Genomic DNA, 27,665 nt, shown 5'->3' on the forward strand with positions numbered 1-27,665 from the left:
ACGCGAGCCACCAAGGGGGCGTGGAGATCTGCAGCCAGACTAGGGGGACGGGTGGTCAGCCCGACCGACCCCCAGCCATTGTAGGACTTCGCGACCGGATTACGCTCACTCACTCGGAGCTCCCCAATTTCCTCACGATGGTGGGTTGCCACCGGCCCTATACGTAGGCCGAATAAATTCCGACCAGAGCCGGATTCGAACCTACGCCGTCCCAAGGGATAAAATCAGTATGTCCTGAATTGCACAATTATAAATAGACTAGACTAGAAATTAAAAAAAGATCTCTCTTTTACAGACTTGCAGCACAATATAATGATCTCCCCTCAAATATTGATATATTTTCCTCCGAGTTTGCCTTTCGGTCTTCCATCAGAAGAAATGCCTGTAATTAATATCACATAGTGCCATCTTTTACTTATTTTTTTGTTCATTTGCTATTTACTTTTATGTTGTTTTGTTACTCTTAATTATTTTTTTTTTTAATTTTTTTTATCTTTATGCTTATTATAATTATTGCTTTCTCATTGTTGACAATTTCAGTGTAAAATGGCCACCTGTGCTGTATCTGAAATTTTCTCAATACACAATTATCCTTAGAGTATCATAATTCACGATCTTATACATGATGAAAATATCCCTTTGAACGTGTGTCAAATCATTTATTTGTTTATTTTTTTATAAATTCCATATGCAGAACAATGTAGCCACTATACACTGCTGTTACAAATAATGTTACCATGCTCTTGTTTAATAGAAGGGGATTTAAAAAAAAGAAAAAGAACACCTAGTATAGAGGATCGAACCTGAGACCGCAATCAATGCTTTCAAGAACTCTAACCAATACACTACGCCCTTTGTTTCCCTTGGAGCAACAGTTTTTAATTATTCTGTCATGTCAATATTGTAAACGTTATCCTGCAAAAAGAAGTCCAATACTCTGATATAGCTCTGTACTTCTAGAATTACTCTAAACACATGCAATTGAAATTTAACTCTGAATTTATTTCTTCGTTGTTAGTATATCTAAGCTTGTGAATATATTTTATTTGTAATTTTATAACAGTTACATGAACATCTACGAAATAGTTCCTTATAATAACCTCCGGTTGACCAAGTTGCCAATATAAACAAATGGAATACAGATTGTCTTCGAGCTTGCATTGTTAAAAAGTAGCAGATACACGTATTACTATCCCAATACTTATTCAATAAGGTTTCTTGTTTGTCAGAAATTACCACTTAAACTATTGCATGTTGAGCTAGTGCCCACCTAGCCACCTCTGATGAAATCTATCATTATTCAGATTCTCTTTAAAATTCGATGGACAGTGTTTTGTGATAAGAAGCGACCTTGAATAGCGTGAGTGAGTCACTTTGAACACGAGCAAGATACGCTACCAAGCTTGTTTGCCTTTGAAAACCAAGTCATTTTTTTTCACCGTTTCCGAACGTGATTGCTATTGTAGAAGTATATATTCTCTCAAAAGAGGAAGAAAGGAAATTGAACCAATGTTCTCCAGTCGTTTAACCTTTTGCCGCCAAAGCATCTCGAACGAGATACCCAAATGTAACCCTCACTGTCTCGATCGAGACGCTGTGTCAAGGTCGTAGTTTTTACGTTATAACTTTTCTATTTTTGGCTAGAATTTCGATTTTATTTTTTTATATTGTTCCTAACACATGTATTTAACAGAAATGGTTTTTTGCATTTTTTTTTTTTGTCTTCATGAAAATGGAGGGGAAAAAGCGGGAAAAGGTACTTCTCTTTTGCGGCTCTTTTCAACGTCAAATTTCTGCCAACAAAGAAAGACCGGCTTTGTTGTTCTAAAGCAATGCTTTTCACTCCCTCCTGCTATCTGCATTCGAAGGAAGCTTGTTTATAAGTATCCGATGTCAAAATGAAAGTTTTCCGTGAGGGCGGAAGCAGGGGGTGGGGGGGGGAAACTGGTTGTTGAATCTTCGTTGTGAGAATGGGAATTCGAAGCGTGCTGAAGGAAACCTTTGTTTGTGAGCACAAGTGTTCCACAATGTTGAACAGAGGTCACCCAGCATTGTCTAAAAATAGAATGTCAAGCAGCTGCAAGAATCGGCATTCATTTTCCAGTGCGTTCTAGCTTTTCGTCCGTGAAAGTTGTGCGTAGGTGTGTGTCGTTTTGTGCCCAAGTGCGAGGATGTTTTTTGACTGAAGTGACATACTTCCAAGGACTTTTTGTCATCTACGTGTTTGTGAAAAGTGTGCTAGTGTCGTTTGTGCCTGCTGTGTCCCCAAAAGGGTTATAGTCGACCATGGCTGCTCCCCGTGATCTCCGTTCTGATGAAATCCGAGATGAGCTGGGGGATATGGATACAGACTCCAAGTGGGATGAAGAAGAGCTTGACATTCCCTCTGATATATCATCAGAATCTGATTCTGATGATATGTCACAAAGACGTTCCCCTTCCCCTCCTCCTGCTCCATCCGACTGGCAACCCCCTTCCCGAACTGATAGAACTGCTCCCAACCCCCAACCTTTCCTAGGACAGACTGCACTGAAGGTTCGACACATTGACGATGCATCCTCTTCCTTGGACTTTTTTTCCTTGACTTTCTCCGAAGAAATCTTCCAGCATCTGGTGACTGAGACCAACAGGTACTACCACCAACATATCACAAGGCACCCACTGACAAAGCCCGAACTTGACGTGACCATTGACGAAATGAAGATTTTCATTGGTTTGACAATACTGATGGGACATGACCGCAGATTATCTTGGCGAGACTACTGGTCCAGAAAACCCCACCTTCACACAGTTTTACGGACAACAGATTTCACGTAACCGCTTTTCTCACTTGCTCAGATTCCTACATTTTGAGGACAACACGAAGAACCCCTCTCCCCAAGATCCCGATGATGACAGGCTGTGGAAGATGAGGTTTGTCTTTGACAAGATCAATGAGCTTAGCTCTAATTGTTACTATCCTACAGAGCATTTAGCAGTTGATGAAGCTATGGTCTTGTACAAAGGGAAAGTCATCTTCAAACAGTATATTCCAAAGAAACACAAGAGGTTTGGGATCAAGATCTACAAACTCTGTGATTCTTTGGGATACACCTATGACATGACTGTATATCTGGGCAAGGACAAGAACAGAGCGACTGCCACCACATCAGCGACGCATGGTTTAGTTGTAGCATTGACAGAGAAGGTGAAGGGAGTTGGTCATAAATTATTTATGGACAACTACTTCTCTTCTCCAGAATTATTTGATGATCTCGCAACAAGAAGTATCTATTGCTGCGGGACCGTCAATCCCCGACGAAAAGGCCTCCCACCCAACTTTTCAAAGACTGACTTGAAGCTGGAGAGAGGTGACCTACGTGTTCGGGTGAAGAATGACTTGACTGTGATATGTTGGAGAGACAAGAGAGAGGTGTACCTGTTGACGAACATCCATCGGTCAACAACTGAGGGAAATTTCTTGGATGACCATGGCAACGTACTCAAGCTGGCTATTGTATGCGAATACAATACCCACATGGGTTACGTTGGCAAGGCCGACCACATGACTAATTCCTACGGTGTCCAACGAAAGACTATGAAGTGGACTGTCAAGCTCTTCTTCCACCTACTTGACCAATGTATCCTGAACGCCTACCTGCTCTTCAAGGGATTTCATCAGAACGTGAGGGCCAGATATTGGGCTGTTGCGCTATTGGATTATTATTATTATTATAATTTTACCCCTTTTCCCACTAGAGTTCAATGCAAGGATACATCCGCAAATATCAAATGAAAAGTTCTCATCATGTGCAATTCTCCATTAAATGTTTTCGCCGAGTCGTACTACCTTTGTTTTCTTTGTTACAAACAAGTATTGTTTGCACATTACATGTAGGAAGAGAGTTGCATCTACATTTCACATTGGTCAGCTCCTTCTACTTACTTTCAGGAGCGAAAGCTTGTAGGGTAGTGTTTACTGTTCAGGACTGTCAGTCTGATGGTCGTAGGTTCAAACCCTTCCGTTGGCAGAAAATTTTCGTAAGTTTTAGACCTATCCCATTGTGTTCATTGTCCACGCCGTGTGAAACGGAATGATTCAGTTTGATTTGATTTAGTTTATTTTACTTTGCATTTTGTGCCTCTTGGCTAATTTGCGAAGATGGGGATGAGTGATGAAATGATGAAATTGATGAATGGACATTCACAAACAACCAAGCCCGACCGGGATTCGAACCCGGGACCCTTCGCGTCGCAGCGCGATGTGCTAACCACTCGGCCACAGGGTCGGGCATGATTCAGTTTGGAATTAACGATGGGGGGAGTGGAAATATTAAATTACAAAATCTCCATTTCAACAAACCGAGAAGTGGACAAAAATTGGATAATTCTTATAAATATTAAAATTACGTTCATGCTTTTAGTGGTTTAATCGCAGGTAAAATCAAAGATCTTACATGGAAGATTTTATCTTGCTCTGAACTAAGTCAAAAGGCATTTTGCACCAATCTAATACATTCTCCAATACATTTCAAAATGTTATTGAAAGTTTCATGTCGACAATTTGACCAATGCATCAATTCTTGACGCTGAGACGATATTTTCTGCAACTACCTCTTCTCTTCAGTCCCTTCTGTTCTTCTCTTCTCCTTCTCCTTCTCCTTCTTCTCTCCCCTCCTTCTGCTCTGCTTTTATCTCATATCGCCTTCCCTACTTTTCTCGCATCTTATCTCCATCCCACTCATCTCTACTCCTCGTATCTCCTCTCCTGTCTTAGATTTCCGACTCGACTGCACTTTTCTCCTCCTTTTTTAGTTCTTCTCTTTTTCTCTCCTTTACTCAAGCTTTTTTCGTTTTGTGGCTTATCTCCAAAATCCATCTACTCCCCTTCTTCTCATCTCCTCTTCTCTCACCTCGTTTTTCTTCTCTTTTTTCTTCTTTGCTCATCTCTCCTAGAATCTTTTTCCATTCTCCTCACTACATCTCCTCTCCTCATCTATCCTCTCTTTCTTCTCTCCTCTACTTTTCGTCTTCTCCTTTCGCTTTCTCTTTCTCCTGTCCTTGGTCACCTCTCGTTTTCTCTCACCTCTTTTCCTTTCTGTAGACTCATCAGCGATGAAATACTAGAAAACCTATTTGTTTTTCTTTGAGAAGGAATTTTGTCACATGCGATATAATAGTAATATTTTTAATACTTTTATACAATAATACTTGTTTTTATTTCTTTCGCGTATTTTATAAATATCTATTGTGCATGTGGCAACCCTGAAATTGAGCCTAGCTCTACACGCAACCCACCAACGCCTTGTGTAAATTGGGTTGCCTAGTTTAAAATGTCGTTGTCCTAAAACTTTTGAGAGACACTGTACATGAGCCTTGAGGTATCTCATTACAAGGTGGCGACAGACCTGGAAAACCGGGAAAAGTCAGGGAATTTGAGGTGTCAGAAAAAGTCTGGGAATTTCGTCTTCATTGACCATTTTTTAAATTTTTTTTATTATTTTTTTTTATTTAAAGATATCGTTATTGACCTCTTCATGAGAACAGGAAACTTCGTTCGTAAGTTTCGGCTTCAACTTTTAGGCCCCTTTTATGCGCAACACAACCACGGCGCCAGAAACCAGTGAAGGCAGGAGGAGAGAGAGAGAGAGAGAAATTTCTCTCGCCCGGACTTCTCGGCGGGAATTTTAAATTCAAACACTCTTTAGAGGAAAATTGTTATAACTCGGGCACTATGGGAGCAATCTACTTCGGATAACTTTTGTTTTGCAGCTAAAACATCAGCGCATGCAACCATGTACAATTCAGAACACCAGACCGAGGAAGGGGGGCTTGGGGGGGGCACGTCCCCCCGAATTTCAATGGAAAAACATAAAAATCTGGAGTTTCCCTCTTCTCATGCTATTTTTGAGAGAAGGCGCGAACTTTAGTATTCTTTTCAAAGAATGGACATTTCTCAAGAGAATTAAACATGTTTCATGTTCTTGGGTGCCATACAAGTTGAGTAATAAGCCTAAATATGAATTATTTTTTTTACGAAAAATAGGTAATTTGCATTTTTGGAGGAAAATTTTTATAACTCTGGCACTATGGGAGCAATCTACTTCCGATAAGTTTTGTTTTGCAGCTAGAACATCAGAGCATGCAACCGTGTACAATTCAGAACGCCGAACCGAGGATGGGGTTTTTGGGGCGTGACCCCCAAATTTCAATGAAAAAACATAAAAATCTGGAGTTTGCCCCCTCTTCTCCCGCTATTTGGGAAGAAGGCGCGAACTTTAGTATTATTTTCAAAGAATGAACATTTCTCAAGAGAATGAAACATGTTTCATGTTCTTAGGTGCCATACAAGTTGAATAAAAAGCCAAAATGTGATGTTTTTTTTTTACGAAAAATAAGTAATTTGCATTTTTGGAGGAAAATTGTTATAACTGGGGCACTATGGGAGCAATCTACTTCGGGTAAGTTTCGTTTTTCAGCTAAAAGATCATAGCATGCAACCGTGTACAACTCAGAACGCCGAACCGAGGAAGGGGGGTTTGGGGGCGCGACCACCGAATTTTAATTAAAGAAAATAAAAATCTGGAGTTTGCCCCCTCTTCTCCCGCTATTTTGGAGAGAAGGCGCAAACCTTAATATTCTCTTAAAAGAATGGATGTTTCCAAAGAGATTGAAACATGTTTCATGTTCCTGGGTGCCATACAAGTTGAATAATGAGCCAAAATGTGAAACTCTGTTCGGAAATGTGGCATGGATATTTTGCGGAGAGGGGGATGTTGGTCATCAATATGAATTTCCCAGGCTTGCTCCAGACCTGTGTCAGAGTTTCCACCCAAACATAAGAGTATGAAGGTCCAAAAAGCACATTCATTTCGTAATCAGTACCATGATACTATATGGTATCATCTGGCCAGTACTACCTGACTCTGATGATACCATATGGTATCATCGGGGGAGTAATGGTTAAGCCTCTAAATATTACATGGAAAATGCATTGAATTATATTTTTTTTCTTGTCCGTATGGGAGTAGTAAGGTGACTTGTCAACAGATGGAGGGGATAAGAGTGGGTGGCGCCGTCCGATAGTTGTCGGACGTCGTAGTAAGGCATTTTGTTGGGCAAACTGAAGGAACATGGAAACAAATAGGTTCCATTGATCATACAATTTTTGTCGAATATCGCCACCCGACAAAGTATTTCACTACAACATGCGACAGAAATTGCATGGACTGCAACATCCAACAAAAATCGCATACATAAACAAGAAGAGCTTTAGACTGCAAATATGCTGCTGGAATTTTATTACTCTTCTGGCTCACTTCACCTTATTTAATGTAGCAGTGCTTACGAAGGTTTTCCTTCATCATCTTGACGTATTACTGGTTTCGCACAAGTTAACATACGTTTACAATGACATTGCACTATTCTTAGATATCAAGAAGAATCCAACAAAACGGGATATATATTGAATACTATCACGAAAAAGTGAAACATAATTCTGCATTGGTGAATGTTATAAAAATTGGCAACCTCAAATTTACTGCAACATTACTATTGCAATGAAATTAATGCCACTCTCTGTCCTGTCTGTTTAAACTCGTGAAAGATGGTCATTAATCTCTCACTGAGTAATGTTAATGTCCAATATTATGAAATATAATACTAATAATAAATACGTAAATGTTTTTATATCATATTTACTCGATTCATTCAAACATAAAAGCAAATCACTTTCTTCAAGAATTGACATTTCTCTGCCAGCCCTGCTAAATTTTCACTTTCCATCTACTGATTTATACGAGGGGTGGCCAGAAAGTAATTTCCGATTAGTAGGGATATTGATTTTTCGCAAACGCCAAAACCATGAAAAATTGTAATTGCTGCGAAGTTATGTTTAGGAATGTGCAGTGATGTCTGGACACATTTTTCGCCTGTTCGAAATATCGAAATAATGCGAATTTGGCATAAAATGCCAATTGTTGTTTTTTTAGCAATTTTTTTTAAAGAAATGTCCTAAAACAACGAAAAATTCCTTGAAATCCAACATTCCTGTCTTTTCTAGGCCATGTTTGTTTACATAGAACATGCCAGTTTTCCAACATTTTACTCAAGAGTAAACTATAGAGTTATATGTACATGGAATAATCCGACAGCCCACGATTTTTTCAACTTCTATCAAAACCATTTGCATCGCAGAGCAAAGTGGCAGGGTTCTAACAGGAGATCGAGTGCGAATCTACCGTCACACGGGAGCTACATCTTCAGTATTTGTCGCGCGAGATGTGTTTTGAATTACCAAGCTAAGTGCGCACCATCGGCATTTGTCGAGCGAGTAATAATGGAGCTCCAGTCGTTAGGGCATCTGACTACTATGAAAGAGACCTGGGGTCGATCCCCTGGGGGGGAGAACCAGGATGTTTTCCACCTATTCAAACTGCTCCGGCACCCACCCAGCATCATATGAAGCTGGTACCTTGAGGAAACTTTGAGGGATAAAGGTAGCCAGGAGCGTGGTGCTGATCACATCACCCCACCTTCAGCCGTGATCAAGAAAGTGTGGGGCCCTAACTCCACACCCCTATACACCTTCATGGAAAAGTGCAGGGAAGCACTTAACTTTTACTTCCTCAAAAATCTGTTCCAACATACCAAACTGTCACGAAAATACGTAAACCATGTGACCTACAATTTGAAATAATAGTTTAAAAGCACAATGGAGTATTAAGTTTTGGTATATTTGGCAGATAAATGTTCTAAAACATAAATGCGAATTTTGGGAAACGTAACACTAACAAGTCAAAAATAAGATAATGCCAATTTTTGGTGCCATAATATATCGGTATCTGTCACGTGAGATTGATTGATTTTAATTTTTTGGGTGCTTCGCCACTTACGGTCATTATGCACCCTTCAGTATAAACGGGGAAAATTCTATTATCTAAAATCCTTACCTTAAAATTAAAAAAGGGGTATGGAAAATAACTTTCCCAAAATAACTTTCAAGATATCAAACTCTCACTAAGAGGCGTAAGCCATGTGACTTACAATTTGAAACAGTAGTTTAAAAACACCATGAAGGTATAATTTCAGATATTTGCCAGAAAATGCGCTAAAATGAAAATGTGAATTTTGGGAAAAATAACACCGTATAGTAAAAAATAAAAAAAATAGGAAAATACACCAATTTGAAAAAAATATATATATCAAATTCACTACCGATTAGGCATAAATAAAACAAGTATATCAGTTGTAATTTATTGCATTAGTAACAGTGAGTCCTAACCTAATTTTCAGCATAATCACCACCGTTGTTCTGGCATTTGTCGTAGCATGGCACTAAATTTTGTATGTCCATGGTATATGTGTCTGATAGCAAAGACTGGAACTATCTCTACCGCAGTGTAGCTGTCAAATCCTTGCCCTGCCAGAAACCTCTTCAGTTAAACAAAGAGATGAAAGTCGGTACATTCAAGGCCAGGGCTGTACAGGGAGTGGTCCAAGATATCTCACCTGAAGTGATGCAAAGGGCTCGTGTGTACTCAGCTGTATGGGGTTGTGAACATTTGATTGGCCTTCCGTGAATTGTCTGCACTATCGTCTGACCATACTACGAGTATCACTCACGACATCCGGCCTGCACACCTCACACGATTGCTGGTGGCTCTGTGCAAATTCTGAGCGTGCAATGTAGGAGACTGTTTGAGAGCTGCAATCTTTAACCTAGAACTGTCCTGAAATGGCTGCATTGCAAATGTACCAGATTACAGCTACATGCCACTTCTTCCTGCCTGCATGTGTGTGTGTCTATCTCTGACCACTAGTGCTGCATATAGGCACCATTGAACCTTTTTACAGGATGCCCCTCATATATGAACTTTCAGAAGCTTTTATTATTAATGTGTGGTTAGCTAAATCAGGTACCTATAAAATGCAATTCTATAAATTCCTTGCGTTAAATTTCTAATACCTACATACCCTTTTCGTCAGCATTAATGGTATAACTGCATGTTGTCAGTTTCACAGTACTTCACGTGGATATACTGCACTGAAGCAGAAATCCCATTGATAATGTAAGGACTTATGACACTTTATTTTCTTTGATTCAATTGTTTCACTTATATGCAAGAGTTAAGTTGTTTGCTTTACAGAGAAGAGAGAAGTAGCTTTATGCATTGAAAAATGAGTCCGCACTCATGGTTCTTGCAAGCAGAGGGTTCCAAACCGCAGTGGAAATATCAAAATATAATACCGAGAATGTATAAGGAGACTGATAAATTACAAATTGTATTTTTTAATCAATCACTCTTCACTCTTATCTCATTTAGTCGTAACTTTAAAAATAATCAAGTATTTTATTTTAAACTTACTGCGTATGACAAAATTCCGTAATCCTTCTCTAGCTTGTGAATGGTAATAATTTTCCAAATTCACTATTTTGCAGTTTGAATTCAAATCATAGAGAATACAGAAATTTAGTCAATTTCATAGAAGATAATATTGGTACTTAACAAAACCATACGTGGATGTGTATGAGTTTATTATTTCCATTTGAAAAAACATCGATTTAGTTTAGTTTGTAATTGTCAGGGAAAGATGTAAATTTTGTCCTGGAAAACCTGGAAAAGTCAGGGAATTTCATTTCTGCTTGTTTGTAGCCACCCTGTCATTAGTAATAAGTAAAGTTTAATTTGATTCTGGCTATATTTGAAGGGGGGATAAATTTTCCACCAAAAACAAGCATGGCTTTTACATTAGAAAAAAAAAATTAATTCGAAATTATGAGGAGCAAGTGTGCAATTTTTGCCATGAGAATAGAACACATATCAGGCAATATGCAGGTACCATTTTGAACCCTCACATCCTGGCATTGTCTATGGGGTCCGACAATTTTGAAAAGAAGAAAATAAAGTTGTTTTTCTTTCAATCATTTTTTCTCGATAAATGAAAAAGAAGGTTTTTCAACCATAGGCTTATAGCCTAGTGTGTACTGAAGAAATAATCTAGTATTCATAGTTTCTAGAATATAAAATTTTATATAAAATCTTGCAGATTTGTAAATTTAGCACTCAAAACAATCATAGCTTTTACGTTGGAAATACTTTTTTCACCAAAAGTATCAGCAGCAAGTGCGCAATTCTCGCCATGAGAATGCAGGTACTGTTTTGAAATCTCATGTCCTGAGGATGCCTATGTGGGAGCTTGCCAAAGTTCAAATGTTGAAAAAATTAATACTTTTTCCTTCTTCTTCCACTTAATGAAGAAATACGTTTTTATTCACCACAGGCTTAAAGTTTAATCTGTATTGAACAAACAATATAAAATTTGTAACTCTAGCATATAGTTTCAAGATATAAACATTCCTACACATCAAAAATCAGCCCCAGCATCTAAGGGTTAATGAAATATTGCATGAATGCTGGCTCATTCCATGTCAAATCAACCAATAAAAATTATTTTTGAACCTTTAGAATTCAGATTTTTTAGATTTTATATTTATACATTCTACGTATCAAGAGGACAAAAACTGCCAAATTTCAGATTTTTTCAGCTCTTAGTTTTTGAGATATTGACTTTCAAAAAGCAAAAATCCCAAAATTTGATGACATTTTGAAATCTTTAAATAGCTGTAGATCAAAAACTATTTAACATAGAGAGCTTGAATTTGTGTTATTCTCTTCTGCTTTTAATGAGCTTTAATTTGAAATGCAACATGACTGTGGTATTTGAATTTTGTAATTTTTCAGAAACTCAAAAAAAGTTTTTTTGAAAATATCAAAAACACAATTTTTAATTTTTTTGAAAAGAAATATGTTTTAAAGACATCAATTGACTATTTGTGTGCAAAATTTCATAATGGGATGGCAATAGGTTCCTATGGAAATTAATTTTTTGTATTGTAATGTGTGCGATATTTGCTAAATTTGTTGACTTAAATGTTAACACATTGGGGTCTCACGACGGGCATAGCCCGCAGTGCACTTAAAGTCAATGTGGACGAACGATGGGCATAGCCCATCCTGCAGTATGCAATTGCTTTGCCGATTGAACGACAGGCTATGCTCGTACTTCGTCTCATGTGTGTGTTCATTCAAGCCCCTCTGTTGAAATTCCGACCTCTAGGTGACTCATGTGCTATTTTTATCTCGCACCTGTGACTGTTTGTTGTCGGGTTGATGTACTGTGCATTGTTTAGAATGGAGTCGTTAGATCCAGACTGCATAGCGGAAATTCTGCATGAGGATTCCGCCTCAGAATTTGAAGTTAGCGACGATTTTGATGATGCAGATGAATGTGAAGATTTGGAAGGTAGGTTATATTCATAATAATTAATTGTTGACAATATAAACAGTGTTGCAAACTCTAGTATTTTATGAATCAAGTGAGAAGAGGTAATTTTTTTGGGTCTATTCATCTTGCGTCTTGCTTGATTCTCCTACATGCATGTATTTTTAGTTTTTCCATTTATTATTTTGTATAGTGTATGTCAAATGAAAATTTATTTAATTTATTTAGTTTATTTATTTATTTGTTTAATTTTTACAGATGGTGCAGAACCAACTGATACATCGTCTGGTCCTGTCCTGCAGCCACTTTTTCATACAAAAGCTAATTACCTGTAATTTGTAATTATTTTTGTAATTATTTTTTTGTTATGTGCACATAAGAAGTATTCTTATGCAAGATTCAAAAGATGTATTGATAGTTTATGTAGTTAATTATTAAACTTTCCAGATTACGAACAAAAAATATCTCTATATTAACATTTGTTACAATGTTGTACTTTTTTTTCACAAAACATTGCTGAAAAACATATTCAAAAATGTCTGAAAATGAAAAGAAAATTTAACAAATTTTTGTTCATTGAAAAGAGGAAGTTTTGTAGATTTAAGAAATATGTGGTAAATAAAAACAAATTAAAAATATTTTTTCTGTGATTTTTTTAAAAACAACCAGAAACCGCAGACCAGAGGTAAAAATGCTGTATTATGAGGCCAGACCCGAATGTTTTAAAAACATAAGTTGAGTGGTTGATGTTAAAGTCTTCGTATTAGTCTATTTTATAATTTTTGGACTGAATTTGGCAGTGTTCATCAACTTTACTGGTACTACCACTTCACGAAAAATTATCAATTTCTGAGATGTCAAGGTTCAGACCTTGGTTGATTTGACGTGGAATGACCCTGCTCTGTTCCGTAAGTTGTGGGATTGCATTTTCCACCTACAGATCTAATACATGTATTTAATGGTTAAAAGAGTGTCATAAAGAGCATATATTGGAAATGTAAACATGTGAATGGTAGATGAGCTCTCACTGACATGGTCTTTGCACCTAAACCAGCTGCACACATTATCTCATTCATAAGATATACATTTTAGTAGATGGAAGAATATGCAGGACAGAAATGAAATATACAATACCTTTCCCCATTGATTGATTTGAATGTTAATTGTCTTCATTAAAGAAAATTGTTGGTGGCTGTATCAATAGTTATCCAAAAAGTAATTTTATGTAACATAATAACTGCTCCTCAAAATCAGTACTAGGTCAAGAAGCCAGCAGTGCTACTGGATTTGATCACTTGAAGGTTTGTAGATAATAGTGATCATAATGTAACAACTGTATTGGGATGATAATAGATTAAGTCTTTTCAGTTTGTGATAAATAAACTAATTAATTTCATTTGTATTTCTAGGTCAACATGGACTTCTTCACAGCAAAGAAGTTACAGCACCTATTTCCCCATATCGAATAAATTCAGGCTATCATCGTCCACCAGGGTGTGATAGTGATCATGGTTATTCAACTATGACTCCACATGATGATTCAGAACAGTTACCTTATGTGGAACCATTGTTACTAGGTAAGGATCGATATCGTCCACCCACTCAGTCACTGCCATCATCATCGCGAACATCATCTCCTCTTCCCTTCCCTACATCATCCTTGCCTCACATTCAAGTTAGTGGTTCTGAACATCATGAAAGAAGTGCTTCAGATCAAACTGTTCTTCCAAATAGACAAAGGCATCATATACTTGCACCAGTTACAGTTCACATGGTGGATACTCACTGACATACACTATTTTCAAGTAGTACTTACATATACAATTTTTTATTGCGAGTGTAAAAGATAATTACTACAATATATATTTTTACACTGATTGTAAGTGCATGAATTAAAACATGGCATGCAACATTCTACCAAATGTTGGAATAAAATAGGTGTACATTGTATCAATCAAAAAATCAGTGGCGGCCGATGAGGGGAGACTGCCGGACTGCAGCCCCCCCCCAAACAAATTATATTTAGTTGCCATTAGTGCAAAAATTAAATAGCGGAGTATAAATATTTAATTTTTGCACTAACGGCAACAAAATATACAGCCCCCCCCCCCCCCTCATCGGCCGCCACTGCAAAAAATAAAATTGTTCAGGTCCCATAAATCTGAATTTTCTTAACTTTAAATGTATTATAAGACATGTTACCATGTGCAAACCATGAACCAGAATGTTTCAAGATTATAAACAGTATTAATTGTACATTTAGAAGACCAGTAGTATGTGTATGTGTGTGTGTGTGTTAGGCAGAGGAAAGAAACCAGTCAAGCAAAATTGCACCCTAATCAAATGTGAGGGAAGTTAAAATAACATATTTCATTGTTCAAAAAATGAAATGCAGGAGGGAAAAGAAACGTTTTTGTCAACGCCTGTAAATGCATGTATTTTTTTAGTGTTTTCAATGTGACTCGTGTTTTTTCACTGATGCTTGCCAAATATTTGAATATGTTTTAAATATTTATTTCTCTCAATGTAAGTCCTTGCTTGTTATATATTTTTCTGAATGGGTAAGAAGTAGTCACCTGGAAAGTCATTAGACATTCTGTTTTATGTAACTGTTTCTTATTAACAAATTTGTTCACATCATTTAAATGATAAAATACAGGGTGTCCCACGAATGGCGCAACTGGAAATTAAGAGTGACGTTACTTTGTAACCGAAACCTGTACATACATAAGTCATACACCAAATGTTAGCCCTGTCCAATTTTCATTTTCTTTTTTTCCTGTTTCCAGTATTTCCATGTCAAAGACCATCACTAAATTTTCATTTTCTTTTTTTCCTGTTTCCAGTATTTCCATGTCATAGACCATCACTAAACACACCTTTTGTTGCCTTCAAACATCAACAGTGTTGCCTCTGTACCTCATAATTTTTTTAAAACACCCATTTGGACCGGTACGCCTTTACGAGGCATTTCAGGATTGGCTATACGCGAAAACGATCGGTTTTCTTCTCTGAACTATAGATGGCGAAATAGTCCACCTACCCACGGTGGAAATTGACGTCCAAATTTCCGTACGAATGTTTGACATGCAATTTTCCATGCTTTGTGGAAAAATAAATTTATACTTTCACTTACATTTGGCAACACTGCATGAACAACACTGCACCCCGTTTGTTGTTTCTATGTTTAAAAATATCTACTTGGACAGGGTTAACATTTGGTGTATGACTTATGTATGTACAGGTTTCGGTTACAAAGTAAAGTCACTCTAAATTCCCAGTTGCGCCGTTCATGGGACACCCTGTACTACTGTTCTTGAAGGAAGTCTAGTAAAATAATAAAATTAAATGTCTAATTCTTCACTGCAAAGATATTATTTATCAACAAATGTTGTTCATTTTCATGGGGTTCGCTATATCACAAACTGTGTATCCCCCCCCCCCCCCTTTTGCATGTAAATTTGGAAACCAATCAAGAAAATTTCACTTCACATACAAAGAGTACCTGAAACTACTGCCGTGTAACATTTGTAAACTATATACTTTCTCTTGTGCAGAAAAACACTCTTGTATTTTCATTTACACTTTATTATTGTTGCAACATTTCGAGATGTATCATCAAACTGTATATTATGTAGAATGAAACAGTTTTCATTGGCACATGCTGGTAAGTTTAACTTTTTTTTCATTCTGATAGTCAAGTAATCCATGCTACAATTATCTGATAAGATAACCACAACATACCTTTTTGTAGATTGTGTGAGATTTAAGTAATTTATAGAAATATTGAACCAATTCTAACAATACATATTACATCAGTATGACATATTATCAACCTACTGTCAATATAGATCTATTAACTGGTCCCAATATAAAAAGTTATAATATATGTCTGATGTATTTTGTGATAACTCTATCAGGGGACATGAATTTACACTAATTTTTCACCCAACATTGAGGCCTTTGCTCTCAAAGAGCTGTTGCACCACAGAGATTAATTTAGTTTAATTTTTACTGAGTAGAAACTCAGCTGTTCATTTAACCCTTAACTGCTATGGACCGTCTCTCAGACCATGCTGAATTTATCTTTACTTTATTTCTCGCACCCCTACAAAGAAAGTGGACCCTTCTGCATACCTTTCGGTTGGGGTGCTGGCTATATATTATCAAGGTCACAAGGTGTTGCCTTTGTTTTTTCAAATGTTATTGAATTCTGTTTTCAGCAAGCGGTCTGGTACATGTACCATAGTAGTTACATATGTTTTTTGTTACATTTTGTTTCTAATGGCTCACAACTCATTTTTATTTTCATCAAAGTATTACATGTTACTTTGAACTACCTCTCTTCTGACAACAGAATAATGTAGAAATTTTAAGAATTTGGAATTTCAAAAAAATAATAGCCATCGTTGTAATCAATTTTTGACATATTTTCGTCCTCTTTACTTTACATTTCTTTAACACAACAATAATAATTGAAAACTGCTTTACAATATTCTTCTATAACCTTGTCAAGTCATGTGAAATGCACCAGAAATTGAAAACAGCAAAACTACTACTTCACAGTTCAAAACCAAACCAGCGGTCTGACAGACCCCTCTGTAGTAGTTATGTGATTATCAATAGAGGCATGCATATTTCGTTTTTGACGAAAACACGAAATGTGAAATAACGCATTGTAATATTAATTTTTCATGTTTAGGAAAGGTGTGAGGTCCATTTTCCTACCCCGTTTTGTCACGAAATGATGCGAAATAGACTCTTAAAAATTAAGTGTAGTGTTTATTTACTGACACGACACTTTCTGAAGTTTGAATTATCTTGCAAAGTATGCAATTCAAGGAAGATTGATTAATATTGCTGTAAATATTTGAGAAGCAAAAATGGACCCTTTATACAGGAATAAACTTAATACTCTGTTAACTACATAAATGGATTATTAGAAGGGATATGTTTATTTTGTGTAATAAGTGCAGTTTTTAAATCAAATTTCGGATTCTATTCGCAATTTTAAAACCAAAATCTCATTTTTACATACCTCTTTTGATCGGATTTTTTACTGCTATAACACCGAAATTTAATTTTATTTACCGCTTTTGAACCCGAAATTGACTCTGTTTTTGTACTGAAATTTTGCTTTTTTATTTACCAAAAAGATTCTACATCCGTAGAAGTTGAAGGTTAAAACTGGTTTTTACTCTTTGAACTACACTTTTGCAGCTGAATGAACTTCTATTTCTAATTTTGCTCTTGACTATTTGCCATATGATTCACACCATGTTACATTTTATCCAATTTGTTGATGTATCTGATATTCTCAAAGTGAATTAACACATAAATTTTAATGTACAAATTAATAATTGTCCCTCACTCCATACACATGGATGCACACACTCACACACTGACAGAATCTGAGTAATAGAGAGTTCCGTAAATGCCAAAGTGACATTTATAAATTTTCAATACACAATATTGAAACCTGAAAATGGCATTGTAATTATTTTATAAGTGTGCCCAATATGTACTTGTAACTTTTGTATATTGGAATCTTCAAAAATGAAATATATTATCTTAAATGCAAAAAAACACATTATTTTTCAGACGAGCGATTTTGTATGTTAAATAACATGTATTTTTTTAATTACTAGACAAAATGAAAGAGTATGTGTACCCTTCAGAAGAGTGTCCACCTATTAATGAATGTTGTTTCACACAGTCCTAGTAGTATGTGAGCATTATTATTCTGTAACATGTTAGACTGTTTTGTTTAGAATCACTAGCATCAATATAATATATTTGTTATAACAGTGTAAATATTGTACATATTATATACTTGTGGAAATTTTTTGTGCTTGCCATTTACTTTAAGAAAAATATTGTACAAAATTTAATGTGTTTACTCCAATTTGCTATTTTACAAGTTTTAAGAATGTTATTTTAAGATGATGTATTGACTTAATTTGTAATAAATTTGATAAAATTTCATTGTATTTTACTTTTTTCTACAATACACAATTGTAAATTTAACCTTAATATCTAATTTATAAATATTGCAAGGTTTAAAATTTAGAACTCCTTTTTAGTATATTTAGCTGTAGGTCAAGGAAAAAATAGCATGTCATAACTGCAGATAGACATGTATGAAATAGACAGGAAGGTTTCAATAGAAGATTCCAACACACAAGATGCACCTTATGCAAATGTAAAAGATAAACATGCAACATCAGAGAGAGACAAGACAAATGCAAGAGGCCAACAAGCCAGACCCCGTGGTGGAGTGGTTAGCACATCATGCTAGGACACCAGGGGTCCTGGGTTCGAATTCTAGCCTGGGCATGGATGTTTGTGAGTGTCCATTCATCATATTACTCATCTTCATATTCACAAATCAGCCAAAAGTGGCACAAAAGCAAAGTAAAATAAAGCAATCAATCAAAGCAAGAGGCCAACAGGCAGAATCATACTGCAGGTAGTAACCTTGCCGAGACGTTAGTAAATTTGTCAAGTTGTACATTGGCACAAATAGGAACTCAGGTGCTAACTAAAGGTCTCGACTATGTGATAACCCTAACATACTACTACGTACAAAAGTGCCTGGAATTTGTGAATAAAACACAAAATACATGGTTAATCATCAACATTTATTTTGTCGCCTTCAAATTAGGCCTCATCAGATGCAACACACACATGCCAATGCTTAACCCAGTCTTCAAATCACTTTTCAAACGCAGAAGACTGTATCGCTCTGAGTTCCTTCTGTGAATTTCCTTTTATGGATTCAATTGAATCAAAACGCATTTCCCGAAGTGGTAACTTCAGTCACGGAAAGAGAAAAAAAAATTCACAGGGAACCATATCTGGAGAATATGGGGCTTGGGCAAGGACATGTGTGCGACGATGCATTATTATGGTGCAAAATCCAAGAATTATTTTTCCATAACTCTGGTCTTTTCCGGCGAACATTCTTGCGCAGACACCTCATAACGGTCACATACAACTCTTTATTCACAGTTTGCACAACACCATGATAATCAAAGAAAACAATGAGCGTGACCTTAATTTTTTGAGCAACTTTGGCGTGGTTTTTTGGGTTTCGGTTCATTTTTGAAGCACCATTCCAAAGATTGTTGACCTGTTTGCATGTCATACTCATACACCCATGTCTCATCACAAATTATGATGCATTTCATGAAGGTTGAGTCACTAGAGGCTCGCAAAATCATGTCTTCAGCAACATCCCTGCGATGTGCTTTTTGCAGGAAATTCAGCTCCTTTGGAACAAGTCGTGCCGTGATGCGTGTCATGCCTAACACATCAGTCAAAATGTTGTGAACGGACATGTGTGATATGCCAAGCTCACGAGCCACCTCTCTCACACACATGCTGGTTTTCAATCACCATTGTCCAGATCTTTCAGACATTTTCGTCAGTCGTCGTCATGGAAGGTCGACCAGAATGGGGCAAATCAGCAACAACTTTTCTGTCTTCTTTGAAAGCCTCGTATGTACCATGCATACACTTGTATTTTCAATAGACACGAATCACCAAAGACCTTTTGTAGCATTTTCAACGATTCAGCATGTCACGGTATCCAGTGACGTATAAAATGACAGTTCGATATTAATCATTTTGTTTATTTAATCATTTTATGATTAAATGTAAAGTGTGAAGTTTGGTTTATGTAATCTGAATATTTCCAATGCATATGTGGTAAAATTGATATTTGAGCAAGACATCGGGAGTTGGGAGATGGGTTTTCTGAGTGACAGCACAAACCGTCAACATGGCAAAGAACATGACATTTTTGCAACCGAACCGGCTCGCCACAGAGGAAATATGGACTTATTTTCGTCAGGATCAACAGACGATTCGCCGTGGGAGGGCAAGCCACTTTTCATCAGAACTTCACGGCAGACCAGGATTCACAGCTAGAGCCCAAGCTAGTGAGAACCAAAGACATGCCCTGTGACCGCGTTTCGAGACAATGAGCCGGGGTCATTTCCATCTCACCAGAAACTGAAGCCAAGCCATCTTAACGTCTTTTCAACTGACACTTTTGAATCTCATATAAATCTGCACCACACAGTTTGTCAGGATTTTCGTAGAGAGAGCACCTCCATGCTAGACTCCCGTGCATTTATTGTTTTGTTTCCGTGGACTTTGTTCTTTTTTGCGTACCATGAGTGAGTTACCGATAGTGAGTTTACCAGTGTATGCTTTATCCTGTGAAGCATTTCGCGGTGGTTTGTTTTTACCAAACGAGAACTATCATAACCATGGCCGGCTAACACGTTAGAGAAAGGGGGCCGTTGCCCTTTCCTGATGCCCGCAACAATGCACCACCACCATCCGGTGAAGCCAGCTGATGCCAAAGCCAACACCACTGACGCACAATCAGGGTTTCGGAGCGGAGCGGATCAACGCTCCGACTGTTGCCAACGCTCCGGAGCGAGGAGCGAGATTCTAAGAAATGGTTCGCTCCGCTCCGGAGCGGAGCGATGTCTTATCCCGCTCCGCTCCGGAGCGGAGCACCGGGAATCGGAAAATTTCTCGCTCCGCTCCGGAGCGAGGAGCGAAATTTTAGAAAATGGTTCACTCCGCTCCGGAGCGGAGCGCTACCATGACACGCTCCGCTCCGGATCGGAGCAGAGGAAGTTGGAAAATTTCTCGCTCCGCTCCGGAGCGAGGAGCGAAATTTTAGGAAACGGTTCACTCCGCTCCGGAGCGGAGCGATACCTTGTGACGCTCCGCTCCGGAGCGAGGAGCGACATTCTAAGAACTTGCCCACTCCGCTCCGGAGCGACTCCGGAGCGCTCCGAGGTTGGATAATACGAGTGTATACAGAAAACTAACGATCAAAGGTTCCGAGTACATTAGTAATTTTGTTTGTGAAATTTGTACCGCATTTGAAAATCGCCCGTTATTGTTGTTATAAAACTGATTATTACTAAAGCTAACGCCACGGAAACAGTCCAGAAAAGATTACGTCACTCACCTACAGTGTTGCCAATAAGCAAGGAATAATCCTTACACAATACACCAAGGAAGGCACAATCAACCGCATACGTACTGTCCGTGACTGTACAACGCGCAATGTGTCAACTGTGAAGCGTAGAAGAAGTGTGGCAAACCTGGAGGGCCAGGGGTGTGGAGGAGGCAAGGGGAAGCTTCGATCTTCACTGGACTGTTTTCGTGAAGAGAGCGATATTATTATTATTATTATTACATTTTCATTATCACTTTTACTACTCTACTACTACTTCTGGGGACAATATATTTCAATAGCAGGTATCCCACCTGTGGTTTTATAAGTTGAGAGAATGGAACCACTCTCATTTCCTGCCACCAGGGATCGCGACTGAAACTCGTTTCGGTTCAACTTCTGGTTCGGGCTAAGCACTTCGGCATATCGGCCCGACGTTACAGTCCACGCCGCGGGAGAAGTGAGTTATTCCGGAATATTGGTTCGAGTAACACTGGCGAAATTACTGCAGAGAATCCATTCGATCTTCTAAAAGGCCAGAGGAAAGGCGAAGCAACTTGTACGGAGGAAGATAAAGCCAGACAGGTGTTCATGCAAAACACTCGCTGGTGCATGATTGCCATATCTTACTTTCTTTTACCCTGGTTATGTATGATACTTTGAATGTAGCGAAAGGGAAAAGTTTAAAGTAATTGGAAATTCAGTTTGCTAATTTTAACTTTTCGATTTTTGAATGTATGAAGTTGAAAATCGGAATCATGCTTATTAATGTTACCGTCGGCCAATAAGGAAACGTTTTAATTTGAAATACAGAGTTTTCATATCTAACTTTTTAAAAATTCTGACACTAGAAAGTTGAAAACCGGCTTAACCAAAAATGTAAGTTGCCACATTTGGTTTACTTTTATGAAGGTATAAAGTCGAAAATCGGAATGCTGTTTGTATACAACAGAACAGGGGAATTTAAATAGTATGAAATACAGGGTTGTCATATCGATTATTTTTCCCAAATTTAAAGGCAGGAAGTTGAAATAGGTATTTAATGGTTACATACGTATACTACTGCAAAAATTACAAAATGTCTGGTTGCCATATCTAACATTTCAAGTTTGTAAGCAGTAACCTGGAAATAGGCATGGTGGTTATAAGAAAATTGCAAAAATTTTGGAAGAACGACGAATGGAATGTTGCTATATTTAACTTTCTGAGTCTAGAAAGCCAGAAAACGTATACGTATAAGATTAATATTTTTTTTGTATTAAGTACGTTGTACACAGCAAACCGAAAGGAAGTTTTTAGTAATGAACAATGTGTAGTCAGCAGATAAGTCGAAACAAGATGTATAAACCTTAATAACCGTGATAAACACAAAATGTAATATTATCTACTTGGATAGGGTCATGTCCTGAATTTTATGGTTTCATTTTGAAAAACAGGGCTGCGAGCAATACGTGCCTTCCTCACTGATGGCATTTGATTTGATTTTTGTAACTTAGCTTTGAATTTTAGCTAATCGCGACGATGATAATGAGAGAATTGATAAATGTGTACTGAAAAAGAAAGTATCGCCCTGTACCCCGATAACATAGTGGTAACAACGTCTCCTTGTAATGAAGGGGCACTGGGATCGATACCCGGTGGAGGGACATAGTGGCTCGAATCCCACTTTAGGTAGGATTTAAACTGTAGGTCTATTCTCGATAGCGTATTGTTGAGTCTTAAATCCACCAAAAGTCCATAACAAAAGGCATTGTTTCAACGTATGTTGAATGTATAATTGCAATGTATATTGTGATAAATTAATCCTTAAGCAAATATATATTTGTAATTCTGTTTAACAATAAGAGATGTCACTTTCCTTTAAATCTATTCACAAAATCATAAAAATACAACTCGGAAATTCATTTCCAAATGAACAACCTCTTATGCATATCTTTTACGTATGTGTGCGTGTGTGTGTTTTTTTTCTGAAATCTGGCAAAGTTCTAATAATGTATTCACTTCATAAATGTCTATTACATAACAGAAAGCATCATTGGGTATTCAATATCAGACGAATAATGAATTCCATGGGAATATTTCAGCGAGTTCGTGGATTTGAGTTCAGGTCTCAACGACAAATGGTGTTGGTTTGACCCGCGTTAATGTCATTGGTGTTTCCTTTGTGTTTGTTTCTCTATCACAGTATAATTCTTTTCCATAGTTTCGGGGTCCTATTTTTTTACCGACTTATCTAGGATTTGTTTAAAATTACGGATCATGAGAAATGTACGATTAAAGGCAAGGTAAAGTCCGGAAAAAACAAATTGAAACTTATACTTAGTTGAAAGGACAATTGGTTATTGTTGATTACAATTATAGAAATAACTTTATCGAAATACTTGGTTTTCTTTTACATACATATTTCTAATTCGTTTTGTGCACCATTCCATTCCTACTTGAATATGTAGACTATAAATAAAAACTCTGCATGGTTTCCTTCAATTCATTATTACAGTATAGATCTTCCATGATTCTCTTGGCTTATGATGCATAGAATTAACAATTACGGATTTTTTTCGTTCTTTTTTGTTCTTTTATATTGATTTAACAAATCTAGTCACCTTATTATTCTATTAAACGATACTGGTTGGAATGATTTCTCCATTCGCATGGACGTCCGGAAATGGAGGGGGCCACGCCACCCGGAAATTAAAGGTAATCAAGAAGTACATATTTCACGCATATAATTTCATTTCAGTCACAGTAATATATGTTAATTATTGCAAGGGCGTTGCAGGAACATGATAACTTCAAACTGTAGAATATTTTTAATGGGAGTAATACTATTTTGGGGAAATTCTGCCTCATTCTGCCCCCCTCCCTTGGACAAATATCTTGCTTGTCCCTTCCTGGAAAAAATCCTGAAGACGTCCATGTATCAGCGGCGTTAAAAATTTCATTAAATGTCCATACATCACCGTTGACAAGCACACATAATATGCATGTAATGATACAAGAGAACACAGCTTTTAAAGGCTTCTTTTTATGACAGTGAAGAGAAGAATAACACACGCAAGTAATACTTTTAAAAGAGAACAATCTAGCCAGAATTGGTGTAGCATAATTCTAATACAACTGGCAACACTTGATCTGTCTGGTAAAGGCGATGTCTCTACCATGTACGGATAAGTCGAACGCAACGTACAGCGCAGCGAACGAAGTTCTCAACCCCGAAAGCACACACAAACAAGCTATGTACCAGTTTCACCCTCCTCCCCTCTTGAAACGGGCACAAGACCAATGAGCTAGCCGATTGCACTGAGTCACCTGCAAGGAACACGGAATACGGCACAAAACGAAGCTGTCTGTTGTATGGGGGAGGTGGGTCGGAAAAATCCGTAAAGCAGAAAAAATTGATTGCTCGAAATTATTCGTAACCCATTCAACACATAACATTCAAACTCTTATATCTAAGAGTCACAATCCAAAATTTGAAATACCCCACGGATCCCTGACGTCAGAGCGACCACAAACAAAAAAGCGTCGGTCAAAAGTCCCCGTGTACCTCCTCCTTCACCCGTTCGACTAGGGCCATAAGGAAGCATGATTCACTCTGTCCCTCCCCTCCAAGAGGGGGCGATCATACAGACAAACAATTAGAGTACGTGGAAACAGGACTGCAGGCTCTTTTCCATGTGGTCCCATTATAACCACTCCGTCACGGAAGTCGGCTTTAACGCGCCCATTCCATTATTCATAGTTGCATTACAGCATTCGTGTAAAAAAAACCTCCTAAACGGATCGGAGCGAGCTGTCAAAAGCACCACGCTCCGGAGCGGAGTGCTGTTGCCTCACGCTCCGCTCCGGATCGGAGCGTGCGTCTAAAAAATCTGAACCACTCCGCTCCGGAGCGGAGTACTGCTGTATCACGCTCCGCTCCGGATCGGAGCGTACGTCTCAAAAAGCTGAACCACTCCGCTCCGGAGCGGAGTGCTGTTGTATCACGCTCCGCTCCGGATCGGAGCGTGCGACTCAAAAAGTCGAACCACTCCGCTCCGGAGCGGAGCGTGTCTCTCAAAAAGCTGAACCACTCCGCTCCGGAGCGGAGTGCTGTTGTATCCCGCTCCGCTCCGGATCGGAGCGTGCGATTCAAAAAGTCGAACCACTCCGCTCCGGAGCGGAGCGTGTCTCTCAAGAAGTCGAACCACTCCGCTCCGGATCGGAGTGCTGTCGTACCACGCTCCGCTCCGGAGCGAGGAGCGGAGTAGAAATGACGCTTCGAAGTCGCTCCGGAGCGCTCCTTTAGTACGCTCCGCACTCCGCTCCGAAACCCTGCGCACAATGCCGCAAAGCCAACCATTGCCCGATGCCCAACAGAAGCCCGGTACCCGAGAGAGAGAGAGAAGGGTGACTCCAGATCAATGCCCGACAGAAGCCCAATGGGAGAGAGAGAGAGAGAGAGAGAGAGATGATTCCAGGATGACGTTTGATTGATGCCCGATACACAAAAGAGGTTCCGGACCGACGCGTGAGAACGTACAGCCGACGCTTGTGAGAAGAAGGGATATGCGACGTCCTATGAAAGTGAAAGTGCCCGATATCGTCGCAACCACCCTTCATCGCTGTTGACCTCAAAGGAACATTTTCGCCACAAAGGAACCTTGTGCAAATCCCTGCATCCAGGAAAGATGAACGATCCCACGATGTAGCAGAGTCTGGGTAGATTATTCTTCAGCTGGTTCATGTCCATGTATGCATGTATTGTTTGTATCAATGCCGTACCATAAAAGCTGAAGTCTCATTGATTTGCAAAGTGACTCAGGAACTCCGAACCTAACTTGTCTGCATTTAGAGTTCGAAGCTCCCTTCTATTACATTAATTTTCTATGTAACTTGTCAAAGTGTGCTCCATTTTTGTGTAACTAACCGCCCAGTCCCGTCAATTAGCTTGTCAAAGGTCGACTGATTAGTCTTTGATTTTGTGGAAAGCGTATGTTATATTGCAAGGTCGTGTGAGTGTAGTATTCTTTATTGCATAGTGTTTTTGTTGTAATTTTTGCTTGCGCCGACAATTAATTTGTGTATTCTGGCAGCTGGAGCCGATTAAGTTTTGCATCACTATGTAATGGTGTAATTGTTCTCAATGGACAAGAGAGGCTTGTGTATATTACCCCCGTCTTGAGAAACTTGGTAAATGTCGTGCTTACGATTTTGATGCGTACGTTCATTCGAATGAAAGGTTTAACTACGCCGACCCAATTGTTTCAGATTATTGCTTTCCAAGGGCTGGCGCATATTTGATTTAAATGAGCACAGGAGCAGGCAGACTAATGACCTACATTCACGTAAATGTTTAAACAAAAAGGAAATGGTACGTTAATTAGATGCGTGATTTGTATGTATATTCCCATATGACAAATCCCAGGAGTGTGAGAATGAGAGAGTGAATCAGGGGGACCTGTAAAACGTTTGTTAATTCCAATATTTTTGTTGATACAATATATTCATATTTTTACCGTTCGTCCGTGTTACATTTGATGTTTTTCAGGTATCTGGTATAATGCTATTAGTGTACTATTATTGTTCAAGTTGACACAACTAAGGTAAAGCAAAAAGTGTAACATTTCAAGGTATTTTATCTCCGCCTCGCACTAGTATGACAATAAATGACCGTCTCAGTACCGAACAAAAAAAACCTGGACCGTAAGTAAATCACAGGACCGGTTTCCCCTACCTATGGTGATGTCTGGCCCCATGCCGGGGTATGAAATATATGTCATCTGGGTACCGAGAATGTGATTAAATTCACATTTGGCACCCGAACAGGGGACGGCAACTTTTGTCATGCTCTTTCCAGGGAAGGTATGTTGCAAGAGCAGTGGAAATTTCATTGTTGGGGCTACGTCATGCATATAATTCTTGTGTTAGGTTCCTGGTATTTTTTGTGTTTTTCATTTTGTATTTCAAAGGTTATTTTCATGTACTTGTCATAGGTTCACGTGTAAGGGCACATTCTTGGGCATAATTTGTGATGATAGGGAAGATATTTTTCGGCGAAAGCAGCAAGGGCAACTGCATAGGGCATTTTTGTGTACGTTTTTGTTTTTTGGGTTTTTGGCGTAATTAATGGCATTAGACTGAGTTGGGGATGAAGGATTCCTGATGGACCTCCTTTTTGTTTTTATGTACTGATTTATAGTTTTGTATATTGTGTGAGCGTGCATAAGTTTGCGTATCTGGTTCCAAAGTACCTCGCGACAGAAAATTGAGCAGAGATTTAGCCAAGAGCATTGATGAGATTAAGAAATCGTCATATAGACTGCTTGAACATGAGTGACATCATGGTGGTATGCGAGGTTTGTGGACAGGAATTTTCTGATATCGAAATCGACAGCGGGGAGCCGGACCGGTTTGTCGTGGGTGCAAGGGCCTGTTA

The 27,665-nt window shown here is 38.3% G+C and overlaps 1 protein-coding gene across 2 annotated transcripts in view; it reads left to right on the plus strand.

Annotated features, from left to right (window-relative positions):
* Positions 1–18,177, plus strand: part of LOC145984110 (VWFA and cache domain-containing protein 1) — a 211,140-nt gene extending 192,963 nt beyond the window's left edge. For both annotated transcript variants that reach the window (XM_083117535.1, XM_083117536.1), the window contains exon 18: positions 13,674–18,177. In XM_083117535.1, coding sequence (XP_082973661.1) covers positions 13,674–14,053 — 380 coding nt within the window. In that variant the 3' untranslated portion in view covers positions 14,054–18,177. The remainder of the gene's footprint in view (positions 1–13,673) is intronic.
* Positions 18,178–27,665: the final 9,488 nt, after the last annotated feature.

This window comes from Lepisma saccharinum, chromosome 2 (genome assembly GCF_977018435.1).
Source record: "Lepisma saccharinum chromosome 2, izLepSacc3.1, whole genome shotgun sequence".
Taxonomy (NCBI): domain Eukaryota; kingdom Metazoa; phylum Arthropoda; class Insecta; order Zygentoma; family Lepismatidae; genus Lepisma; species Lepisma saccharinum.